Source organism: Nelusetta ayraudi, unplaced genomic scaffold (genome assembly GCF_046127955.1).
Source record: "Nelusetta ayraudi isolate G7.1 ecotype Tasmania unplaced genomic scaffold, CSIRO-AGI_Nayr_v1 ptg000022l, whole genome shotgun sequence".
Classification (NCBI taxonomy): Eukaryota; Metazoa; Chordata; class Actinopteri; order Tetraodontiformes; family Monacanthidae; genus Nelusetta; species Nelusetta ayraudi.
In genome coordinates, this window is record NW_027466072.1 from 415,001 (window position 1) to 434,976 (window position 19,976).

The 19,976-nt window shown below is 42.6% G+C and overlaps 2 protein-coding genes across 2 annotated transcripts in view; both read left to right on the top strand.

The window, feature by feature from the left end:
• The window catches only part of ndrg2 (NDRG family member 2), an 8,559-nt gene extending 7,302 nt beyond the window's left edge, over positions 1-1,257 (top strand). The window contains exons 13-14 of the mRNA XM_076027937.1: positions 1-11; positions 816-1,257. The exon at positions 1-11 is cut by the window's left edge and continues 41 nt beyond it. Coding sequence (XP_075884052.1) covers positions 1-11; positions 816-979 — 175 coding nt within the window. The 3' untranslated portion in view covers positions 980-1,257. The remainder of the gene's footprint in view (positions 12-815) is intronic.
• Positions 1,258-5,601: 4,344 nt separating this feature from the next.
• On the top strand, positions 5,602-19,726 carry LOC142889293 (uncharacterized). The gene is made up of 30 exons (XM_076027938.1): positions 5,602-5,811; positions 5,943-6,017; positions 7,398-7,451; positions 7,538-8,575; positions 8,807-8,892; positions 8,932-8,974; positions 9,049-9,141; positions 9,236-9,298; positions 9,606-9,665; positions 9,781-9,816; positions 9,904-9,960; positions 10,036-10,086; positions 10,270-10,338; positions 11,085-11,147; positions 11,260-11,364; positions 11,451-11,510; positions 12,198-12,272; positions 12,762-12,827; positions 12,919-12,969; positions 13,079-13,126; positions 13,229-13,327; positions 14,478-14,594; positions 14,708-14,797; positions 14,918-14,962; positions 15,399-15,473; positions 16,683-16,751; positions 16,859-16,898; positions 17,013-17,070; positions 17,448-17,793; positions 18,530-19,726. The coding sequence occupies exons 1-30, from the start codon at positions 5,791-5,793 to the stop codon at positions 18,932-18,934; spliced, it is 3,558 nt and encodes a 1,185-aa protein (XP_075884053.1). The 5' UTR covers positions 5,602-5,790; the 3' UTR covers positions 18,935-19,726.
• The last annotated feature ends 250 nt before the right edge of the window (positions 19,727-19,976 follow it).

Sequence of the window (19,976 nt, forward strand, 5' to 3'; positions counted from 1 at the left end):
AATGGGATACAGTAAGTTCTCTGAATCCATGGCTGTTGTGTTAATTCACAGGTTACAGTTGAAGGTTTTAGAAAGTCCCACTGATTGCCACATCCCAAAGCTTGACTTTGGAGCAATTCTGATATCAGCCAACAGCTGATAGCATCTTGTGACACTGAAGTCCCCTCTGCTTCGCTGCTGACTGAGCGTGACAACGCAATCACGATGTATTTTCCACAGCCTGAGTTTACATTAAAAGATAATCAAGGATAAAAATAAATAAATAAATGTGTCTCTAGTGTGCTTGGACACTACTGGGTCAGGCATGGGCAAACTACGGCCCGTGGGCCATATGTGGGCTGTTAAGCTTTCTAATCCGGCCCGCCGAACTTGAAGAGATAATATTAATAATCAGTAAGTCCAAAAAACAGCCGTATTTCATCCGCTTGAGTCGTTCCAATAAAGAGCTGAACACCCTGGTGGGGCTGCAAAGACACTGATTTGGTTGCAGCTTTGCTTTGCTTCATTTTCCATTGACATTAAAGCAACATGATTTCTACATATCCCATGATAGATTGTTTCTTCCTGTGAGGAGGCTCACCGAAACACTGCATCCATCTGCTGCTGCTCCGCTGCCCCCCTCTGTTTACAACCCACTGTGGCCCCACCAGTCAAAAGGTTTGCCCACCCCTGGTCTAGGTGGGCACACTGGTCCTTTAAGGAAATCCGGAAATATTATATTACATTATATTATATTGTTTTTATTTTATTTTATTTTATTTTATTTTATTTTATTCCATATTATATTATATTATATTTTCCCCTCTTCTTTGCAGTGGCCTCCTCTTGCATGACCCGCCTGTCTCGCTCCCGCACCACCTCCCTGTCCTCCTCCTACTCCATGGACGGCTCGCGCTCTCGCTCCCGCACGCTGTCGCAGGGCTCGCAGGGCGGCCAGATGCCTCCCAGCCCCTCCCAGACCATGGAGGTGTCGTGCTGAAGAGCAAAACAAGAACGACTACTGCTACTACTACTAATAATAATACTAACAATAATAATAATAATAATAGTAAATACAAAGTGAGAAAGCGAAGGTGGTATGGAAGGTTGGAATGAAAGGGAAGGAAACACAAAGTATGATGATGGTGATGTTAATGATGATGATGATGATGATGATGATGATGATGATGATGATGATAATGCAGAAGTGAGATTCATTGGTTGCTTTTTTTTGTCACTATGTAAGAAAAGTTAAGGAATAGAAAGAAGAAGGGGGGGGGGGGGAGAAAACAGAACCGTCACATTTTGCACCTCATACAAAGTCGAGCTCATTTCCTCATATTTCCCCTCACAGCTGAAAACATGGTAACTGCGTTTAGTGAATATGGTAAAAATAACAATGGCTGAAAGAGATTAATGTAAAGGGAAGTTTAGGGAAGCAGCCTTCTCTCTCTCTCTCTCTCTCCCTCTCCCTCTCCCTCTCTCCCTCCCTCTCCTGCTGCCTGTATCAGCTGACGGAGCCCTTTAACCCAGATGAAGATGCCACACAGCCAACCAATAGATGATGATGATGATGCTTTTTGATGAAGCTAGTGATGTTGCAGATTTAATAGAAAGAAAACTAATACATTTCTTAATTGTTCAGCAATGAGTTTAAAATGACAGAGTTCAAAAGAAAAACATGCTCTAGCCGACGTGGTGTGATACTGATAGATACTGATGAAGTGCGTCTACACCTTTTGAAGCTGGTTTGTAAATGTTGTTGTTTTTTTTTTTCTTCTTTTCTTTAACTTTTTCTCCAATCTGCTTCAGCAAAGCGCTGAAGCCGAGCGGCTGCAGCCAATGAGAGTTGACTTTACTGACTATTTCCTCCTTAACTCTGCCAGGTCGTTTTGTCTTCCATTTGCCCGGTCTTTTGTATTATTAATAACTGTTCTTCTTTTTGACATTGGATTTGAGAAAATATGCAGGATGATTGGTTTATTTTTTATTTTCTTTTGTTTTATATATATATTTTTATTTTTGCCGGTTTAACCATTGCATGCCTGTATCCCTTTGTGAAATCTCACTGAATACCATTTCCTTTCTTCTTTAAAAAAAAAAAAAAAGAAAGAAGAAGACAAAAGAACTTTGTTTTAATTTTATTTGAAGGTGTGTGTGTGTGTGTGTGTGTGTGTGTGTGTGTGTGTGTGTGTGTGTGTGTGTGTGTGTGTGTGTCCGCCGTTCAGCTTGTTCCAACTCTTTTGCAAACGTTTAAGGTGAGCACAGGTGAAACTGAGGCTGTTTGTGTGCGGTCTAGCTAACGAGCTAGCTTTGCTAACGCTAGCCACACAAGCTAAAAGTGCTTCCAGTGATGCTCACACTGTGTGTCCTGGTCTCCACCCTCGTGTACGACTCCACAGGGGCATTCGGTAGCATTTGGGCTTTGGATGTTGCGTTCAAGTGTCCGGCCTGGCCGTAAAAAAAAAAAAAAAAAGGGATCACTGTGTTTTATCATCTGGGTTTTAAGCTCCTGTCCTTTTGCTCGTGCTCGGATACCTCATAACATAAACCCAGCTTGCATACTTGAGTTTCCCACACGGCGAGAGGCGAAACAAACACACAAATCTCCCTGTGAGCAACAAGCAGCTTTAAAACAACATCCAAGAGGGTTTTTCTTTTTTCGTTCGATGGAGGCAGGGTGTGTGTGCATGTATCTGTGTGTGTGTGTGTGTGTGTGTGTGTCAGAAGAAAGTCAATGTGACGTACATGAGACGCTTCTGTCCTGAAAGCACAATTAATGCAGCTAGAAGAGCCAGGGTTCAGCCGAGATGTGAAGAAGGTCAATTTTGAGACCCAGCAAATCCCCTGTGACTTTGTGACAATGTACCAGCCTCTCCACTGCCAACACTCAGACCCTTTAGAAGCAAAAGTACACAGATGAGGCACCTTTCTCCTATATATATTCTCCCCAGGGAAGCAAATACATTTAGCCTTCCTTTGTTTGTTGGGGGGGTTGAAAACACTACAGTCAGAACACCTTGAATTACCGCCTGTAATTGCAGCCGTTACATATTCTTACTGCTAAAAAAAAAAATCCAAGAGCCACATGATGCAGGGTGTCACTCAGCGGAATTCACTCGATTGGAATCGAAAATTTTGAATGTTTATTTTACTTTTATTTTTTTTTCATATTCGTAGAGGACCAACAAAAAGCTTGCCACTGCCCTTTGACAAGTCACCATTGGACCGGCAATACTGAGAGGTCTCATTGTTTTGGACCCTTGTTATTGTTGGTGCGCATCAAGGCTTTCACGTTTCTGATGACAAATTGTGTTACTTTAAAAAAAAATAATAAAAAAAAAAAAGAGAGGAAAAAAAAAAGGCATCCATATTTTTCTAATCGAGTTTATCGGCAGTTCCTTGTTTCCCCTCATCGGCTGTCTGATGCTCCTTACTGCCCCCAGGCACCTGTTAGGTGAAGTAGACATGTGGTCGTCAGTGAACCAACAGGACGTGAACAGTAGTGGATGAAACTGGTTGTATTAATCACAGTAACAGTCACCCCCCTCCCCGCCCCCTCTTTCTCCCCCCCCTTTGGCCCACAGGGTGCAGTTCACAACCAGCTTGGTTTTACAACTAAAAAAAAAATGTAGGTTCATTTAATTGGACGAGCAGGTGTTTCGTGTTTTATTGCCAAACTAACCAGCATCTTTCAAGGCACCTGTGTGTTGTCCAAAGGGCTGGAATGTCCAATTTAAAAGTTTGGTGCAATCTGGAAATGGATTGTACACCAAATGAGGGATATTTGAGAAAAGTTTTTTTTTTGTTGTTGTTGTTTTTTTTTGTTTTTTTTTTGCCAAAAAGGAAACGAAATGTTGCATTGGGAGGTATTTTGAAGGGTTTAGCAGGACTGCGTGATTGTAAATGCTTTGCCATTTTGTCTTTTGTTTGATCTGATCAGTCTCAGTTCAGTCGTTTTTCCTCCGTCCCCTTCAGATTCATTTTTGTTGTGAAGTGTTAGTTTACCGTCCAGAAGTACTCACATGTTAGTCGACTGTGTGATAGTTCTCGTGTAACTTTTTTAGCATTAGCACCATAAGGGAAATTAACCTAATTAACAATGGAAGAAAAAAAAAAAGATCAATGATAAAGAGAATACAATCAGATTTACTTGTGTGACTTCATTCTCTGTGTATAACAATGAACATCCTATGAAAAAGGAAACATAAATACTATTAAAGCTTATAAGTAACAGCTTGTCTCCTGTCCTCTCTTATGTCAGCAGGAGCAGTAGGGGTTCATATATTTTACAAAAGTTTTTTTTTTTTTTAAAGACTGACATATTTGTTTTATTTTGAAATATTGCAATGATGTCACTAGCAGAAGTGTACATACTCTACATAGAAAGACAAAAACAACCATTCCCACTTTGCCTCACATGCATGTCTTTGGACTGTGGGTACCTGGAGAGAACCCATGAAGACGCAAGGAGAACACGCAAACTTCTTGCTGTCAGTGACACCATCAGCACCACCCATGAAGTGACGTTTTAGGACAAGCAAAGACGTCACACAAAGTCAGTCCAGGTGCAGAGATTAAATGCATTTTCTATTTCCAAGTTTCATCCAAGTCTGGCATGAGGCAGCCACCCATCAGGGTCCTCATGGACGACCTCACTGTCACCACACAGTCAGTACCAAGAGGCCGGTGGATCCTGCTGGGCTAGAAAAATGCTCCATCTATCTATCTATCTCTCTATCTATCTATCTATCTACCTATCTATCTATCTCTCTGTAAAAGCCATCCATCCTGAACTTTATAAATTGTTTAAAAATATGGTGAATTAAAAGATTTCAGTGTAATTTTAACATTCATCTTATTTTTAATGTCTATTGGGAACAAGAGCAGTTCAAACTATGTGAACCATATGCTTTTTTGAAATCATATTTTAAGTTATGATTTACCACTGGTGGCGAGCCACTGGCCTGCGATGGTCATGGCCTCCGGCACTTCGGGAGGCCTCCTTTATTTTTCTGCATGAAAGTTGGCAACACTTTTGCGAACAGGTTGCCCTGCTCTCAACTTTCACCCTTGTCACATTTTCATTTTTCCTTTCAGTGAAAAAAAAAAACACACACAACAAAATATTTCATTGATGTTAAGAAAACATTTATATATATATATATATATATATATATATATATATATATATATATATATATATATATATATATATATATATATAATATGAAATATAAATTATTAAAACCTATTTTCATTTGAATTCGTCTGTCCGTCATTCTTGTTATATTCCATGTCGTTGGGCCAACGTAAAACACTCGTCATCGTGAGCTCAGCACTGGAACACAACTGGACCACACCGGTCCGGGGAGCAGGACCAGGGAAACCGGTTGGTTCGCATTGACTGTCGCTGGCAAAAGCAACAACCTCAGTCGAGACCGGAAATAGTGCAAAACCACCTCCAAAGTAATCGTGTGGCTGTACCAGGCGGGGGCTATGTCACATACATACAAATAAAAGCAGCGATTCTCTTATTGACATAAGAGAATCGCTGCTTTTATTTTGAAGAGTCAACAGTCAACTCATGGCCGTTTTTTTTTTTAAACAGGTGCTTGAAACTGCGTAGTAATTAGGAGCGGCACTGATGTCAACTTTCTGGAGCTATTGACGCATTTATTTTTCTGTCTTTCTTAAAAAAATAAATAAATAAAAAAAAAACAAGAAAGGGGGGCACTTAAATGTCGGTAAACAAAGGCAGAGACTGCTTTTTAACTTCTTTACGACAATAAGAGAGGTAGCCTGTTGATAATGAGGGACGAATTAAACACGGTAAGTGACTTCAAACGAGCAAACCAATTGTTTGATTGATCAATTAAAGTTAAAGACGGACGTGTTTGCTTGATGTTCTTGTTGTTGCTGCTGCTGCGGTATTTTTAACCCTCATTTATTGTGGTTATCAGGACAATGATGTGGAGCTCTTTGGTCATGAAGATATTTCGGCATCACCGCAGTCTGCACCTTTGGAAAGACGACCTGTGAGTTCTGAGATTGATTTTTTTTTTTTAATTATTTATTTATTTATTTATTTATTCTCTCTCTCTCTCTCTCTCTCTCTCTCTCTCTCTCTCTCTCTCTCTCTCTCTCTCTCTCTCTCTCTAGTGGTCTTATTGTCGTATCACCCGTATGAACATGTGTCACAATTTGTTTGACACTTCAAAATAAATTTCCCGAAGTTTCACAATTGCGTTTATATTTACTCGCACGCTGTTGTTGTCGTCCCCGTGGTTTTCCTTCCGAACGGAAGAATGAATCTGCTCGTTTCCAAACGTTGCGGAAATGTGAAACGTGAATCGATGTCGCCAAATATAATCCAGCATTTCGGTTTTTAAGTCCAAAAAAAGTACGGTGCTCATTCAGATAAAGCTCTTTACTGTCTGACAAACTAAATTGAATTTTCAGTTAGAATTATTGTCCATGTTCACCAAAACGGCGTTTTTCTAAAAAGCTTTATTTATAACCAGATGACCCCTTCATTAATGTCCGACTTTCCAAGCTTACATTGACCGTTGCTCTGGGTAATGAGGCGATTGTATGAGCCCGTTTGTTTTTGAAAAGTAAACAACAAAGAATGTTATTTATTATTCTAATCGGATTTGTAATTGCATGAACAGAAATGTGGTTTCACCAGTCTAAACAAAGCAAAAGGTGGGGTTGATGGTTTTCCTTAACATGTTAACATATTTCAAAATGTGTTCCCGCTCGCGCATTTCTGGTCGAGGAAACGCGTGCCGCACGCAGTATAACATTGCTTTAATTGTATTGCTCTTTTCTTTTCTGAAAGTGCTGAGTCACCAGCCTCTGACTCCAATGGATCATATTTAAATCTCTGGAAAGTCTGGAAACAAAGGGGTGCGATAACAGCTGTTGCTTCATTGTCTTCTTTCTCTCGAGAAACATGAAGTAGTGCAACAGGCAACTCAGCTCCATCAGTTCCTATGCAGCATTTCTGTTGTTTGCAGTCTAATTTTGTTTGTCTCTTCAGAGCCGTCTGATAATGGCCATTTCAGATGGTTTGTAGGTTTAATTCTAAAGTGTCATGTGATCAGGACACGTGTCTGCATATGTGTGAGCAGGCACAGACATTGCCATTGTGAAAATCTGGCCAATAAAAGATAAAAAAAAACAACAACATCCAAAACATATTTGGTCCTGGTTATTGGGAAGCCACTGTAATATATACAGTAGTTCTATGGGGAGTTCACCACTTTGTAGTGGTACCTGAATGTGTGAGGATTAGAAATAGTCTCTAGTTGCACCAGTATTTTTTTTTAAAGAGATATTCAAATCCAGCACAGTGAATATCATACGTAGATATACAAAACTTGCGTATCTCTGTTTTCTGTCTTGTTTCGCAGAATGAAGTCGGTGGACGATTGACCAGCACCAACCCTTTCTATCAGCATTATTTGGTACAAAGAAGGATGCATTTTTCTAAACATCACATTAACGCTTGAAATGCCACAGTTGACCCTGCTAACACGTGTTCTCCATTTAGGTATCGAGCAGCAATGGCTATGCAAAGGAAGACGACAAAAGCAGAACCTCCGATGCAGCCCTGGATGCAATCTTTGGTCCACCACCAGAACTTCAGAAGTCACATCTGGATCTTAATAGTGGAATTAAGACTGTGCAACGGGAGCCACTCCAGACTCTTCTCTCTGCCGGACAGGCATCAGCACTGGCTGACAGAGCAACAGCACGTGGAATTTTTCCTGAAGAAACCCAAAGTAATCCGGAGCCTCCGACAATGAACCTTTCCAGTGTCTTGCAACATCAAAATTCCAAAGTGTTAAAAAATGAAGGGTTCCGTGCTTTCCCTGCTGCTGAAGTGGAGAACTTATTCCCTGCAGAGTGCCGAGGAGAAGGGACCTGCTTGGAGAAGAGGAATCTGTTCGACACGCCTCCCAGTGACACAGACCTCTCGACACCTGCGTCGCATAAAGAGCCGCTGCATTCCTCGAGGTCGGCGGTGACCGAGCCCCTTCAGCGAGCCCCCATCAAAGCAGCCGATCTCTTCTCCAACGAATCTCCAATGAAAGACGACCTTTTCGGCAGGTCAGACGCTAAAGATGTATCCGCATCACCTGCAAATACAGGCAACCCGTTCTCAAGGCCTGCGGCAGGTGATTTATTCCAAGATTTTACCAACGTGGATCCCTTCGACAGCCCCTTGTCCAATCAAGATGACGATTTCAAAAGATTCTCAAGTGGAGCTCCGGATATTTTTCAGCCTCTTTCCTCAAAGGCTGAAAGGAGGGATTTATTCGAAACGCCCAGAAGCAGTACGTCTTCTATGCTGCCTTACGCTACACCGTCATCGTTCATGGTTTCCCCGGACTCAACCGTGGACACGACTTGGTCCTCGCCAGGTTTCTTGGAGGAACATCAGTCCCTCGCTCCGACAGCCGAGCGACCCGACGTCGTCCTCACGACACCTCAGGGAACCAAGAAAAGCATTCTTCAGCCGACTCCCTTCACCCGAGCCAGGAATCTGCGCTTGCCGTCAAGCCAATCGTCACCTGTGATGACGCACGTATGTATCCTGAGTAGCATAGAAGACAATAGAATAGACTAGAATGCCGTTACTAATTCCACAAATTATAATGATTTAGAAAGAAAAGAAAAAAATCAAATATTTATAGTGTAAGAAATGAAAAACAATATATTTACTTGTTAGGAATAACAAGTAAAGTTGGTAGAAATAACAACCACATGTTTTTTTTTTTTTAGACATGACTCTGACCTGACATCATTTCTACTGCAGGTTTCTACTATCAAACGTCCGCCCAAGCCGCTTCCTCGAACCAGAGCGCCGCCGCCGCCGCCGCCGCCCAAGGAAAAGCCACCGGTGGCGGAAAAACCAGGAGTGACTGGAAATCCGCCTGTGCCGCCAGAGAGGCCACCGAAACCAGCTGCACCAGTAGCACCGCTTGTAGGGCAAAGACACAATGTTGTATTGATCGTCCTCACGGTGAATCTTCCATTGATTCCTTTCTATTGTTTTAGACTGAAGCTGAAGGGGCCGAACCCAAACCCCCCCCCAGACCAGCCTTCAGACCACTGGCCAAGCCCGTTATACGACTCAACCCCAAGACTTCGGTACCTCGCGATGAGAGTGTCACCGAGTAGCTGATGATGCTGGAGATCATTTTGACTTCATTATGTTTGGTTTTTTTTTTGTCTCTTGTGTCAGGATAATAAACCGGTGGATCGTGAGGACTTTGCGGTCTTTCAAGACATCCTTCTCATTGGCCAGGTGCGTTTGTTATGTCAGTAATATGAATGTTGAAGTGCATAATAATTAATGATTAATCGATGAATTATTTTCTTAAATTGTCAATTGCCACCGGTTCTATAAACCGCGTCGAAAGCATCTAAAGTGGCTTTAGACTTTTTCAGAACGGGAATCAAATTAGTCATGTAAATTTCACCCTGATAAATAACACCGAATGAACCAATTGATTCAACCGAATGGCCTGCATTTATTTCTCTTCTTTCACAAAATGCTGGAGTGTTTGTACCACATTAGTTGTGCTCAGTACTGACATCAAACTCCCCTTCAGGAAAAGTGTGTTGAGGACTGGCCAGACGACAGCCCAGAGCTCAGTCCCCACTTCAAACCAGTGAGAAAACAATTCAGCTGCTGCCCGCTACTCTTTCATCTCCTTCTTTTTCAAACCACTCTAAGTAACAAATCACTGTGTTGTTGTTGTTGTTGTTGTTTTTTTTTTCTACAAGTCTGGAACGCTACGACTTCGTCGGGAATCATTAAAAGTGAGAGAAACCCTTTATTTTGCAGAAATAATGTTTGTTTCTCAGGGGAAAAAAAAACACGCGTAAAACCTTCATTATGTCTATTAGGCGAAAGCAGACTCGGATGGAGGGAGCGGTGAAGATCAGGACGGCAGTGGGACGAAGGTAGCAGGTCTCACAGGTCAGCCACCCTCAGGCACTCTGACGTCACCGCTTTAACGGCCGTTTGTTCACTTGCAGAAAAAAGACAGCAAGTTCAAAATGTCCCTCCCGTCCAGGAGAGGCTCAAAGGTAAAGAAGGAAGTGGTGCAGGTTCACAGCTGTGTGTGTGTGTGTGTGTGTGTGTGTGTGTGTGTGTGTGTGTGTGTGTGTGTGTGTGTGTGTGTGTGTGTGTGTGTGTGTGTGTGTGTGTGTGTGTGCGTGTGTGTGCGTGTGTGTGTGTTATATTTTAACGGTCATGTGTTGTCTCTTCAGGAGAGGTTCAGCGATGATGCGAAGGAAGGGAAGAGCAGGACGCTGCCCTCCAGTCGCAAGTCATCAAAGGTAGCAAGCTGAGGGCCTCACTTAATTAAACTACCATGTCGGAGGGGGGGAGGGGCAAACGTTTTGACTGGTGGGCCAGTGGGTTGGAAAATGTGACAGAGGGAGCCGGAGCAGCAGCAGATGGATGGAGTGTTTTGGTGAGCCACCTCATCATAGGAGGAAACAATCTATCATGGGATATTATGGAGAAAACACGTCGCTGTAATGTCAATGAAAATGAACCAAATCAGCGTCTCTGAAGCCCCACCAGGGTGTTCAGCTCTTAGAACCACCCAGAACCACCCAGAACCACCAGGGTGTTCAGCTCTTAGAACCACCCAGAACCACCAGGGTGTTCAGCTCTTTATTGAAATGACTCTGAAAACACTGAAACATGGAGGAAATGCTGCTATTTCATGACTGACTGACTATTAATATCCTTTCTTCAAGTTTGGCTGCTCGGATTAAAAAGCTTAACAGGCCGCAAATGGCCCCCGGGCCTGGGTTTGCCCATGCCTGGTCTGGAAGGGAAGGTCTTGAAGGAAAATGTAACATTTTTACCTTTAATAAAACACGTAGAACATTTTTGTAGGAGGAGTGAAGGAAAACAAGCGGCAGGTGCAATATTGTAAAGTTTATCAAGAAAGAGTTGGCATTTCAACTGTGTGTGTGTGTGTGTGTGTGTGTGTGTGTGTGTGTGTGTGTGTGTGTGTGTGTGTGTGTGTGTGTGTGTGTGTGTGTGTGTGTGTGTGTGTGTGTGTGTGTAGGAATACAGCTCCGACCTTCAAATGTCTGCAGAAGAGAATGGAGAAGAGCTGTGCGCATACAAAGTACAGTCTTTTCTCATAAACTTGATTTTTTTTTTTTGTTTTCCCTTTTTAAATCAAATGATCAGTTCCATTCGCTGTCGGTGGTTAACCACTGTCTTCCTTCCTCCAGAAGAAGAAACCTCTGAAGCACAGAGTGAGTCACCTGCTGCGGAAAGCCTCCTCCGCCTCCGTGTCAGACGGAAAACACATCAACGGGAACTCACATCGGGAATCAAAGGTTGGATTGCTCGTGTGTCTGCCGACTGGTGGCGACTTGCAATAGCACTTCTTGGAATGACGCTGTTGACTGTGAAACCCAAACAGGATGGGAACGTTGGGAAGGGAGGTGCCACCAAGAAGGAGTCTTTCCCACGATGGTCAGAGGTAAAACACCAGGCAACAACAAGACACTGAGCAAACCAACACAGGCAGTCACGCTGGAGATAGTACGCAAAGTGCAGGTTTTAGTGGTGTTTACTATGATAGATGGATGGATGGATGGATGAATAGATTGATACTTTATTGATCTCCAAGAGACATTTGAATGGAATCGAAGGCATTTTATCACACGTTAACTAAACTATAGTATCTATAAACTATAGTAGTATAAAAGCATGGTATAAAATAAAATAGATATACAAATGACATTGAAATAAAATATATAATCTAAATATTTGTAGATATGTATGTGTGTGTATGTATGTATGTATGCATATATGCACACATCTTATTTGTCTTATTTACTTATCGATCGCCAGTTAGCTGCAATACGCTTTTATTTTGTAAAAGTGTGTCGCTGGCTTCTGCGGAACCAGAAAAGAAAAGACTTTGTTCATATGGTAGAACATTAAAATAAACGTGCACTATACACTTCTTTTAAATTCATTATTGGATTTCGCGTATGCAGTGGGATTAATCGTGATTAATCGGGGAAATGAATTGCGATTAAAACTTTTAAGCGTTGCCCAGCCGGACCATGACGGTGCTGGAAAGTGCTTGTGTATATAAGTGCAGCGCTTTGACCATGGCGCACGAACAACTGAGTTCCACTGTTGATGTGTTTCTCTTCAGCTTCCTCAGGGGACGGCCTTGGAAGACAGCAGTGATGAGGAGGAGGACGAGGGGCTGGAAGCCAAGCATGAAAAGGTTCATGTCATTGGTGGATGTTATCCACAGTGATGAGCCTAAAGACGCTCTGTGATGCGTTAGATGACAAAGAATATTATCTATATTATATATATATAACAGCAAAAAAAAATGATTTTTTTTTTCCAAACACCCATCAAATTTGACTCAATCCAAATTGTTAAATTAGATAAATTGTCAGATAATTTTTTTTATGTATTTCATCTTATTTTCTGCCTGGACAAAATAAGAAAAGTGAATCCCTGCAGTTCTTGCACTCCGGATGTGTTGACATCCGTGCCAGAGTCAGATGGAACAGTGCACGTGTAGTATGCGTGTGTGTCTAAATGTTGGTGACTTCACTCAAATAAACTGCACTTGGAGACTTAAGACTGATTCTTTGTGGTGTAGATAGCCTTTGTTATGTCTATAGATGCACAGAGGGAGGTTTTTTTTAAACAAAAATTGGAGGGGGGGATTTATAAAGAATTTGCGTGTTTGTTTCCTCAGAAGAAAAAGAAGAAAGTCAAGATCAAGTTTGTGCCACAGAGAGGATTCACCATCTCTCTAGAAAAGGTATCATGCGACTTCTTTTTCTGCGTCATTACATCACAGCGAGTTTGTCTCGACTCGTCATGTTTTTCCTCCACCCCCCCCCCCCCCCCAGCCTGATGACCTGAAGGGAGCTCACGGATACACACCTTCCAAAGGCTGCAAGGTACAACCCAGCAGTTTGTATTGTACCTTGTACACCTTGTACACAAAGCTGAGTGCTTTGTGTTACTGGTATGAACATTTGACCAGCAGTGGCAACATTTCACTTGCAGGATGATGTTTTTGAGGATGTGGAGGAGCTGCAGCAGCCGTACGGCATGGTAACGTTTGCCAGCGATGCCTTCAGCCATCTTCTCTCTGCGTCAGCATGTGACAGACTGAAGACCAGCCCAAGGTGAACATGTTGCATCTTTGTTCTGCAGGCTGCCGTTCAAAATGGTGAACACAGCCAGGGAGCCGTCCAGCCTTTTCCTGGCTTCAACCAAAATGAATTTAGCACCGGAATGGAAGACTGCAAACCCGTAAGTCTCTTCTATTCTATTCTATTCTATTCTGTCTATTCTAGGTTGCCTTTGAACGTTCATGAAACAGTTTGATGAATTGAATGATGGAGGCGTACAGTTGGAAAACATGCTTGACGAGAACCAGAACCCGGGGTTCCTGGTCTCCAAGTGCTCCCTCATTCGGATGGTCAACTGTGTGCACAACAACATGATGTATACCCATGTATCATGTATACACATGATGGACGAAACAACATGACAGCAGCATGGATACCACCATACTAGTACTACTACCACTGCCACCTAGTATCTCTTTAGGGTCCGCCTTCTCCTGTGGCCTTCACTTGTCTCCTCTGAACAACAACAAAATTCACAGGGTCCCCCCCCCACCCCCCTTTGCTTGCTCTTTTGTACGGAAGTGCATTGCTGCCATCCTATGAAACACAGGGCTCAGTATCAAGTTAAAATGTGAGACTATCACGTTTTTACCTTGTAATTCTAACACTATAACGTAACTATAACTGTCATGTTATTTCGTGATCATTTTCAGGTTATACAGGGCTCAGCGTCACAGTTCTAAAATGAAAATCATCACAAAATAACGTCATAGTTTCACGTTGTTACGGGAAAATTATCACGAAATAACGTCATAGTTTCACATTTTTCCACGGTCATTTTCACGTTATTTCGTGAAGGATTCACGAAATAACGTGAAAATTATCACAAAATAGCGTGATAGTTTTCCGTTATAACGTGAAAATTATCATGTAAAAACGTGAATGTTATTTTGTGATAATTTTCACGTTATACAGGGCTCAGCATCACGGTTCTAAAGTGAAAATTATCACAAAATGTAATGGTTTCACATTTTTACATGAAAATTGTCACAAAATAACGTCATAGTTTTCACATTTTTCCGTGATAATTTTCACGTTCTCACGTGACTCTTTCACGAAACAATGTGAAAATGATCACAAAATAGCTAACGTGAAAATTATCGCGTAAAAGCGTGAAACTCGCGTTATTTCGTGATACTGAGCCCTGTTTTGTTTTGTTTTTTTCCTAGGGTGGCAGCAGTTCGTTTCCGTCGTTTTGTTTTGGTTATTCCAGTTCCACTTGCACAGCATCAAGAATCTGTAATTCACCTGAAGTCTTTTGTATTTGTCAGAAAAAGCGATATTTGTCAGAAAAAGGCGATTTCCCCTCCACGAGTTACTCCGACAGCGCCGGTGGACAGAGGGACTCTGCTGCTTTCAGCCACCACATTCCTCAACAAGCATCCGGTGTATGTTTCTCCCTTATTTTCCTGCTATTAGCATTTCTAATTCAGACACAATGACGCTCATATATTTTCTTAACGTGTGCTCGATTTGGTTTTGAAATCATTCCTGCCCACAGGTCTTTGCTGAATACGACAGTGCAAACCTTCCCATGAGTCCTGGCAGGCCGTATGACACCGAACAAGATGAGCTGGGAATCTGCAAGCAGGTTTTTATTATTTTTCCCACGTGCACTTTCACAGCTTAACTTTGTTTTTTGTTGTTTTTTTAGGTTTTTTTTTTTAAACAAATGAATGTGAAACCTTTTCATTTTTTCCCCCCCCCGCAGAAAAAGCCTTCAAAATTCAAAGGTCTGAAAAAACTCCGAGCCAAGGTAAGGATGTTAACTAATGAGGCAGAAAAAGGAGCCTCACTCTGTAAACTTCTGAAGCTTGTATACCGTAGTATTTAGAACTCAATGACCGACTCAGTCTTCTCATCCCAATTTATTTTCCCACTCATGAACACAACACAAGGGATAACTTTTAAAGGGGAAGAAGGGGAGACTGAAATATAACTAGCGTGACTCGACTCGAGTCGCAAATGTGAGGACTTGAGACTTGCTTGACACACTGACTAAAGACTCGTTCATAAGCTGTAGAGGCTTTAGGGAGTCCCAACATACTTTGATGGAATGTTATTTGGTATTTTAATTGATTTGTAAAATAAAATAAACTGAACTGAACTGAACTGAACTGAACTGGCCGCAACATCACTCAAACTAGTACAAAGTGATTGGATGTTTTTGGGTGGTTTTCTTGTCTTGCCAGAAGAAAACCATGCACCTCCGGAGTGAGGATCCACCTGGAGCTGCATCCAGTGACTACCTGTCAGACGCTGCCAGGGTAAGTGTCAAGGGTTCCTTTTCAAAGAGGTGATAATGATGGCTCAGTCCACAAAACTCCTTCGTGGCTTCTGTGTATTTTGAACCCAGTACCCAAGACAGCCGTGGAAATGGAGGGGGGGTGGGGGGGAACTGCAGTACAAGCGGGATGAAAAGAAATGTATTTACAGCAAGAGAGGGTGGAAAAAAAAAACTTTGGTAGGCAGCAAATACCGACAGTGTAACTGGCTGAGGAGAGAGACCCCCAACAAGTGAGCCGAACGCCCTTTAAATACTAGTAGCCCCTCCCCTGGGCAACCCGACTCAACCCCAGAGGGTTTCCATACATAATTATTCTGTCAGTCAGGAAACATAAACTCACAAAACAAAACACTTTGCAAACAGAAAACAGCATTGATGCTCTTCTCTGGGAAAAGACCTCATGTGCAAGTGTGAATCAGGGAGGATTAGTATCAACGCGGCATGTTATCCTCGTCCTCTTATCAACGTCTTCATCTCCGAGTGAAACCGGCTCCCGTGACCACGGAGCAGTTTGCATGTTGTTTGATCCACGTGCAGTCATGTGCCTGTCACTCAGAGTGTGGCACGTGCTGGCTCTGTTTTTCCTGTTTTTTTTTTGTTTTTCTTTCAGTCTCTACCTGAGTGGTTTCAGAGAAATCGATACAGCTTCTACTCTGAATAATAACACTGTAATAAGCCATTCGTGTCACACAGTTTTCTGTTAGATGACCGTTCTGTGTCATACTCTGGTAAATAGAGATCTTGTCATCCAATCCTGACTCCAAAAAACTCTTAAAAATGTCAGAAACTATCAAAAAGTATATATATATATATATTTTTTTTTTTTATAATTTCCTGAATCTTTATTTGTGCAGTCATTTTTTTGGTCGACTGTGAGGAGACACGAATTAAAAAGTTGCACTTTGCTTTTGTTCACTTGCAACCACGACCTTACCTTGCAAATGTTGTTTTCTACCGACGCCTGACTTCTCTGTCCCTGTGAGAACACAATGCCACTGAGCCTGCGTGACGACATTTTGCGCATACTTTTCACACACGGCTATTGTGATGAAAACGGCTTGGATGTAAACAAGGGCCGGGTTTTGATGAATAATCTGGTGAAGAAGTGAAGGAAGCGAAAGGTCGGTTGGTTGTCTTAACGAACCTATTTTTTTCTGTATTTATTTGCTTTTGATCTCTTTTGGTTCAGGCCGAGTGGTTGGCTGCTCAAAGGGACGAGCAAGGCATCGCAGATCTGGAAGATGAAGAAGAGTACGGGGTCAGTTTTAATGAACCGAAATAAGATCACAGCGACTCCACTGACATGTAGCACGTGTCCAGGGCTGCTGCAGCGTCACTGACAATCTCACTTCCTCTTGATCACAGGACACTGACAGCTTGATGGAGTGGTGGTACACTGTGGAAAGTGAGTCACGGTCCTCCCTTGCTGAAAGAAAGACAGAAAAAAAAAAAAAGCTCTTCTTTAGTATTTTTTTTTTTTTTTCAATTGTAATAACGCTGTTATTCACACATATTTTAGAGTGGGACGAGTTGCCATCGGATGACGAGGACAAAACCTTAAAGGAAGACGAGTCAAAGTATGTCACTTTCACTTCACGTTGCTCTTTCTTTCATTCGGCGTTGTGAGTAAAATTAGAAAATTTGTGGATCATCAGAAACATCAAACAACATTTTATAATATACATTTCTATACACACTGATATTTTCTATTCTTATTATTCTTAAAACAATTCGATTTTCTGACTTACCAATAATATCATTTCTTCAAGTTCAGCGGGCCCGATTAAAAAGCCCAACAGGCCACCTATGGGCCCCCGGGCCGTAGTTTGCCAACCTTCTGGCTGAGCATATTTTATTTACAGATTTACTCCAAGTCAACGGAGCTGTCTTAGGAGCCTGCGGTTTTTTTTCAAATCAACATTGATTTTTATTTTGTCTGCCCGTCAACCACCAGGTCCTTCACCATCCTGGCCGACAAGGTCCAGCGTGGCCTGCGGCTCTTCAACAAGATGTTCACCGAGCGGGCCGAGGTGCTGTGGCAGTCCATCATCCGGCTGCACTCCATCGCCGAGAACATCAGCACGGTCCACCAGAAGGCCAAGATCGCCGGCATCACGGGGGGCACCACCACGGCGGTGGGGGGCGTGGCCGCCATCGCAGGCCTGGCGCTGGCGCCCTTCACCTTCGGCACCTCGCTGGTCATCACCGCCGTGGGCGTGGGCGTGGCCACCGCCGGCGGGATCACGTCGGCCTCCGCCGCCATCTCCGATAACATCAATAACATGCACGACCGCAAGAAGGTAATGCAGTTTTCAATTTTCCGTAATCTTTCCGATGAGATTTATTTTCCAGAATCAGCACCAGTCTACAATATCATCTACTGGGCTCAGCAGTGGGGTGTTTTTTTTTTTTCCCTTTGTGACTGTTGGAAGATGCCATTAAAAGCCACAATAGGAAACCAGAAGGCTGGATTTGATGCTGCTACTTTGGGTTCCGGGTTTACCGACACCGAGAACAATACGCCAGCTCAGGGGTGGGCAAACTTTTTGGCTGGAGGGGCCACACTGGGTACTAAAATTTGACAGAGGGGCTGGAGCAGCAGCAGATGGATGGAGTGTTTTGGTGAGCCGCCTCATAGGAGGAAAATGATCTATCATGGGATATGGAGAAAATGTGATTTAATGTCAGTGGAAAATGAACCAAATCAGTGTCTCTGAGGCCCCACCAGGGTGTTCAGCTCTTAGAAGCACTGAGTGCCATCTAGAACCCTCCAGAACCACCCCTGGACCACCAGGGTGTTTAGCTCTTTATTGAAATGATGTTTGAAATGAAAAAATGTTTGAAATACAGCAATTTTATGACTTACTGACTATTAATATCCTTTCTTACGGGCTGCATATGGCCCCCGGGCCGTAGTTTGCCCATCCCTGGTCTACAACATCATTTCTTCCAGTTCGGTGGGCTGGATTAAAAAGCTTAACGGGCCGCAGGTTGCCCTGGCCTGCCCTAGAACCTCACCCTCTGTTGCCAACCTAGGTGGAGACCATCCTCGAGGAGTACGAGGACCACCTGCTGGACATCGGGAAGATCCTGCACTTTGTCAACCAGGGCTTGTACAAACTCCGAGGGCATCCCTTCCTGCGCTCGGGGACCCAGCACTACTCCAAGGACTGGGAGATCCGCAGGGCCGTCCAGATGATCAGCATGGTGGACACGCCGGTGATGCGGGCCGTGGACGTCACCGACTCCGCCGTGGCCTCCGTCCAAGGGCTCTTCAAGGGCATGGACAAGTACTTTGTCAAGGACTCGCGGGAGCTGAAGAAAGGCTGCAAGAAGGAGATCGTGGGGGAAATCAAGGAGGTGGCAAACATTTTAAACGACGCCATAGTGACGCTGAACACAGTGAGAGAGGAACTTCAGGAGGCTACTGGTGACGTCTGAGCCACAGGCGTTTAAGGCGGATCACTAGTTCCCTCTAGTGGCCAGAAGAGGGGTAGTGTAGGTGGTAAGTGGGTCAGTTCAGCTTCACTACCGCCTTTTAACTGTAAATAACTGCATTCTTTTTCTTTTAGCCTTTTTTTTTTTTTAAGGTTCTATGATTTTTCACAAAATGTAGTGCATCAAAGTGCTTTATGTCAGCAAAACCATGGAGTTAAGTGTCATTCTGCAGACATGATATGGCTCATTGTGATATGTTGTATGATATTTACCGTACAGAGGACAAATATTCACCAGAGAGATGGGACTCTTTCAGCACTCAATGGGTGTTTTGGGATAAGAATGTAAAAGGGTGTGTATAGAACTGTGACTCTGAATCAAAGAAGAGTTTCACTGCAACATTGAAATTGATTCATTTTCTCACTTTCTTTCACTTTTTTTTTTTTAAACATGTATAACATTTATAAATAGCCATGCCTTGTTTTGTTGCGCTGCACTGCTTTGTCTGAAAATCACCGTTTAGTGAAGTAACAACTGTCTGTAATTTAAACCGAGTGTTTAATTAACTGTCACACTCAAATCAGGTGTGATTATATTTGTGAAACGAGTCGGAATGTTTTTTTTTTATGATTGTTGGCCAGAAACTGCCTCTTTTCATTGTTGTCGCTGAGACCCTTGCGTCATATGTAAACAAGGAGATGTGGCTGTGAAATTCAAATAATATTTGCAATGAACTGTGGGAAATTAAACATATCATTGAATCTTTCATTATTAAAGATTATTTTTTAAACTCTGTCCCTGTATCCTTTCAACTCATTCATACACACAGTATATATAGTATATAATGAGTGAAAAGTTTGGACTCACCCAAACTACACGTATGAACACACATGGAGTTATGTAGGAAACAATAAAAGTGTCCAATAACTAAAACGTTTTATATTTTTAAATTCTTCAAAATAGCCACCTTTCATAAAAAAGGCATATTTAAAGTTACTTAACGGGTTTTTATTTGCTGCATAATTACATATGTCTTGTTAGTATA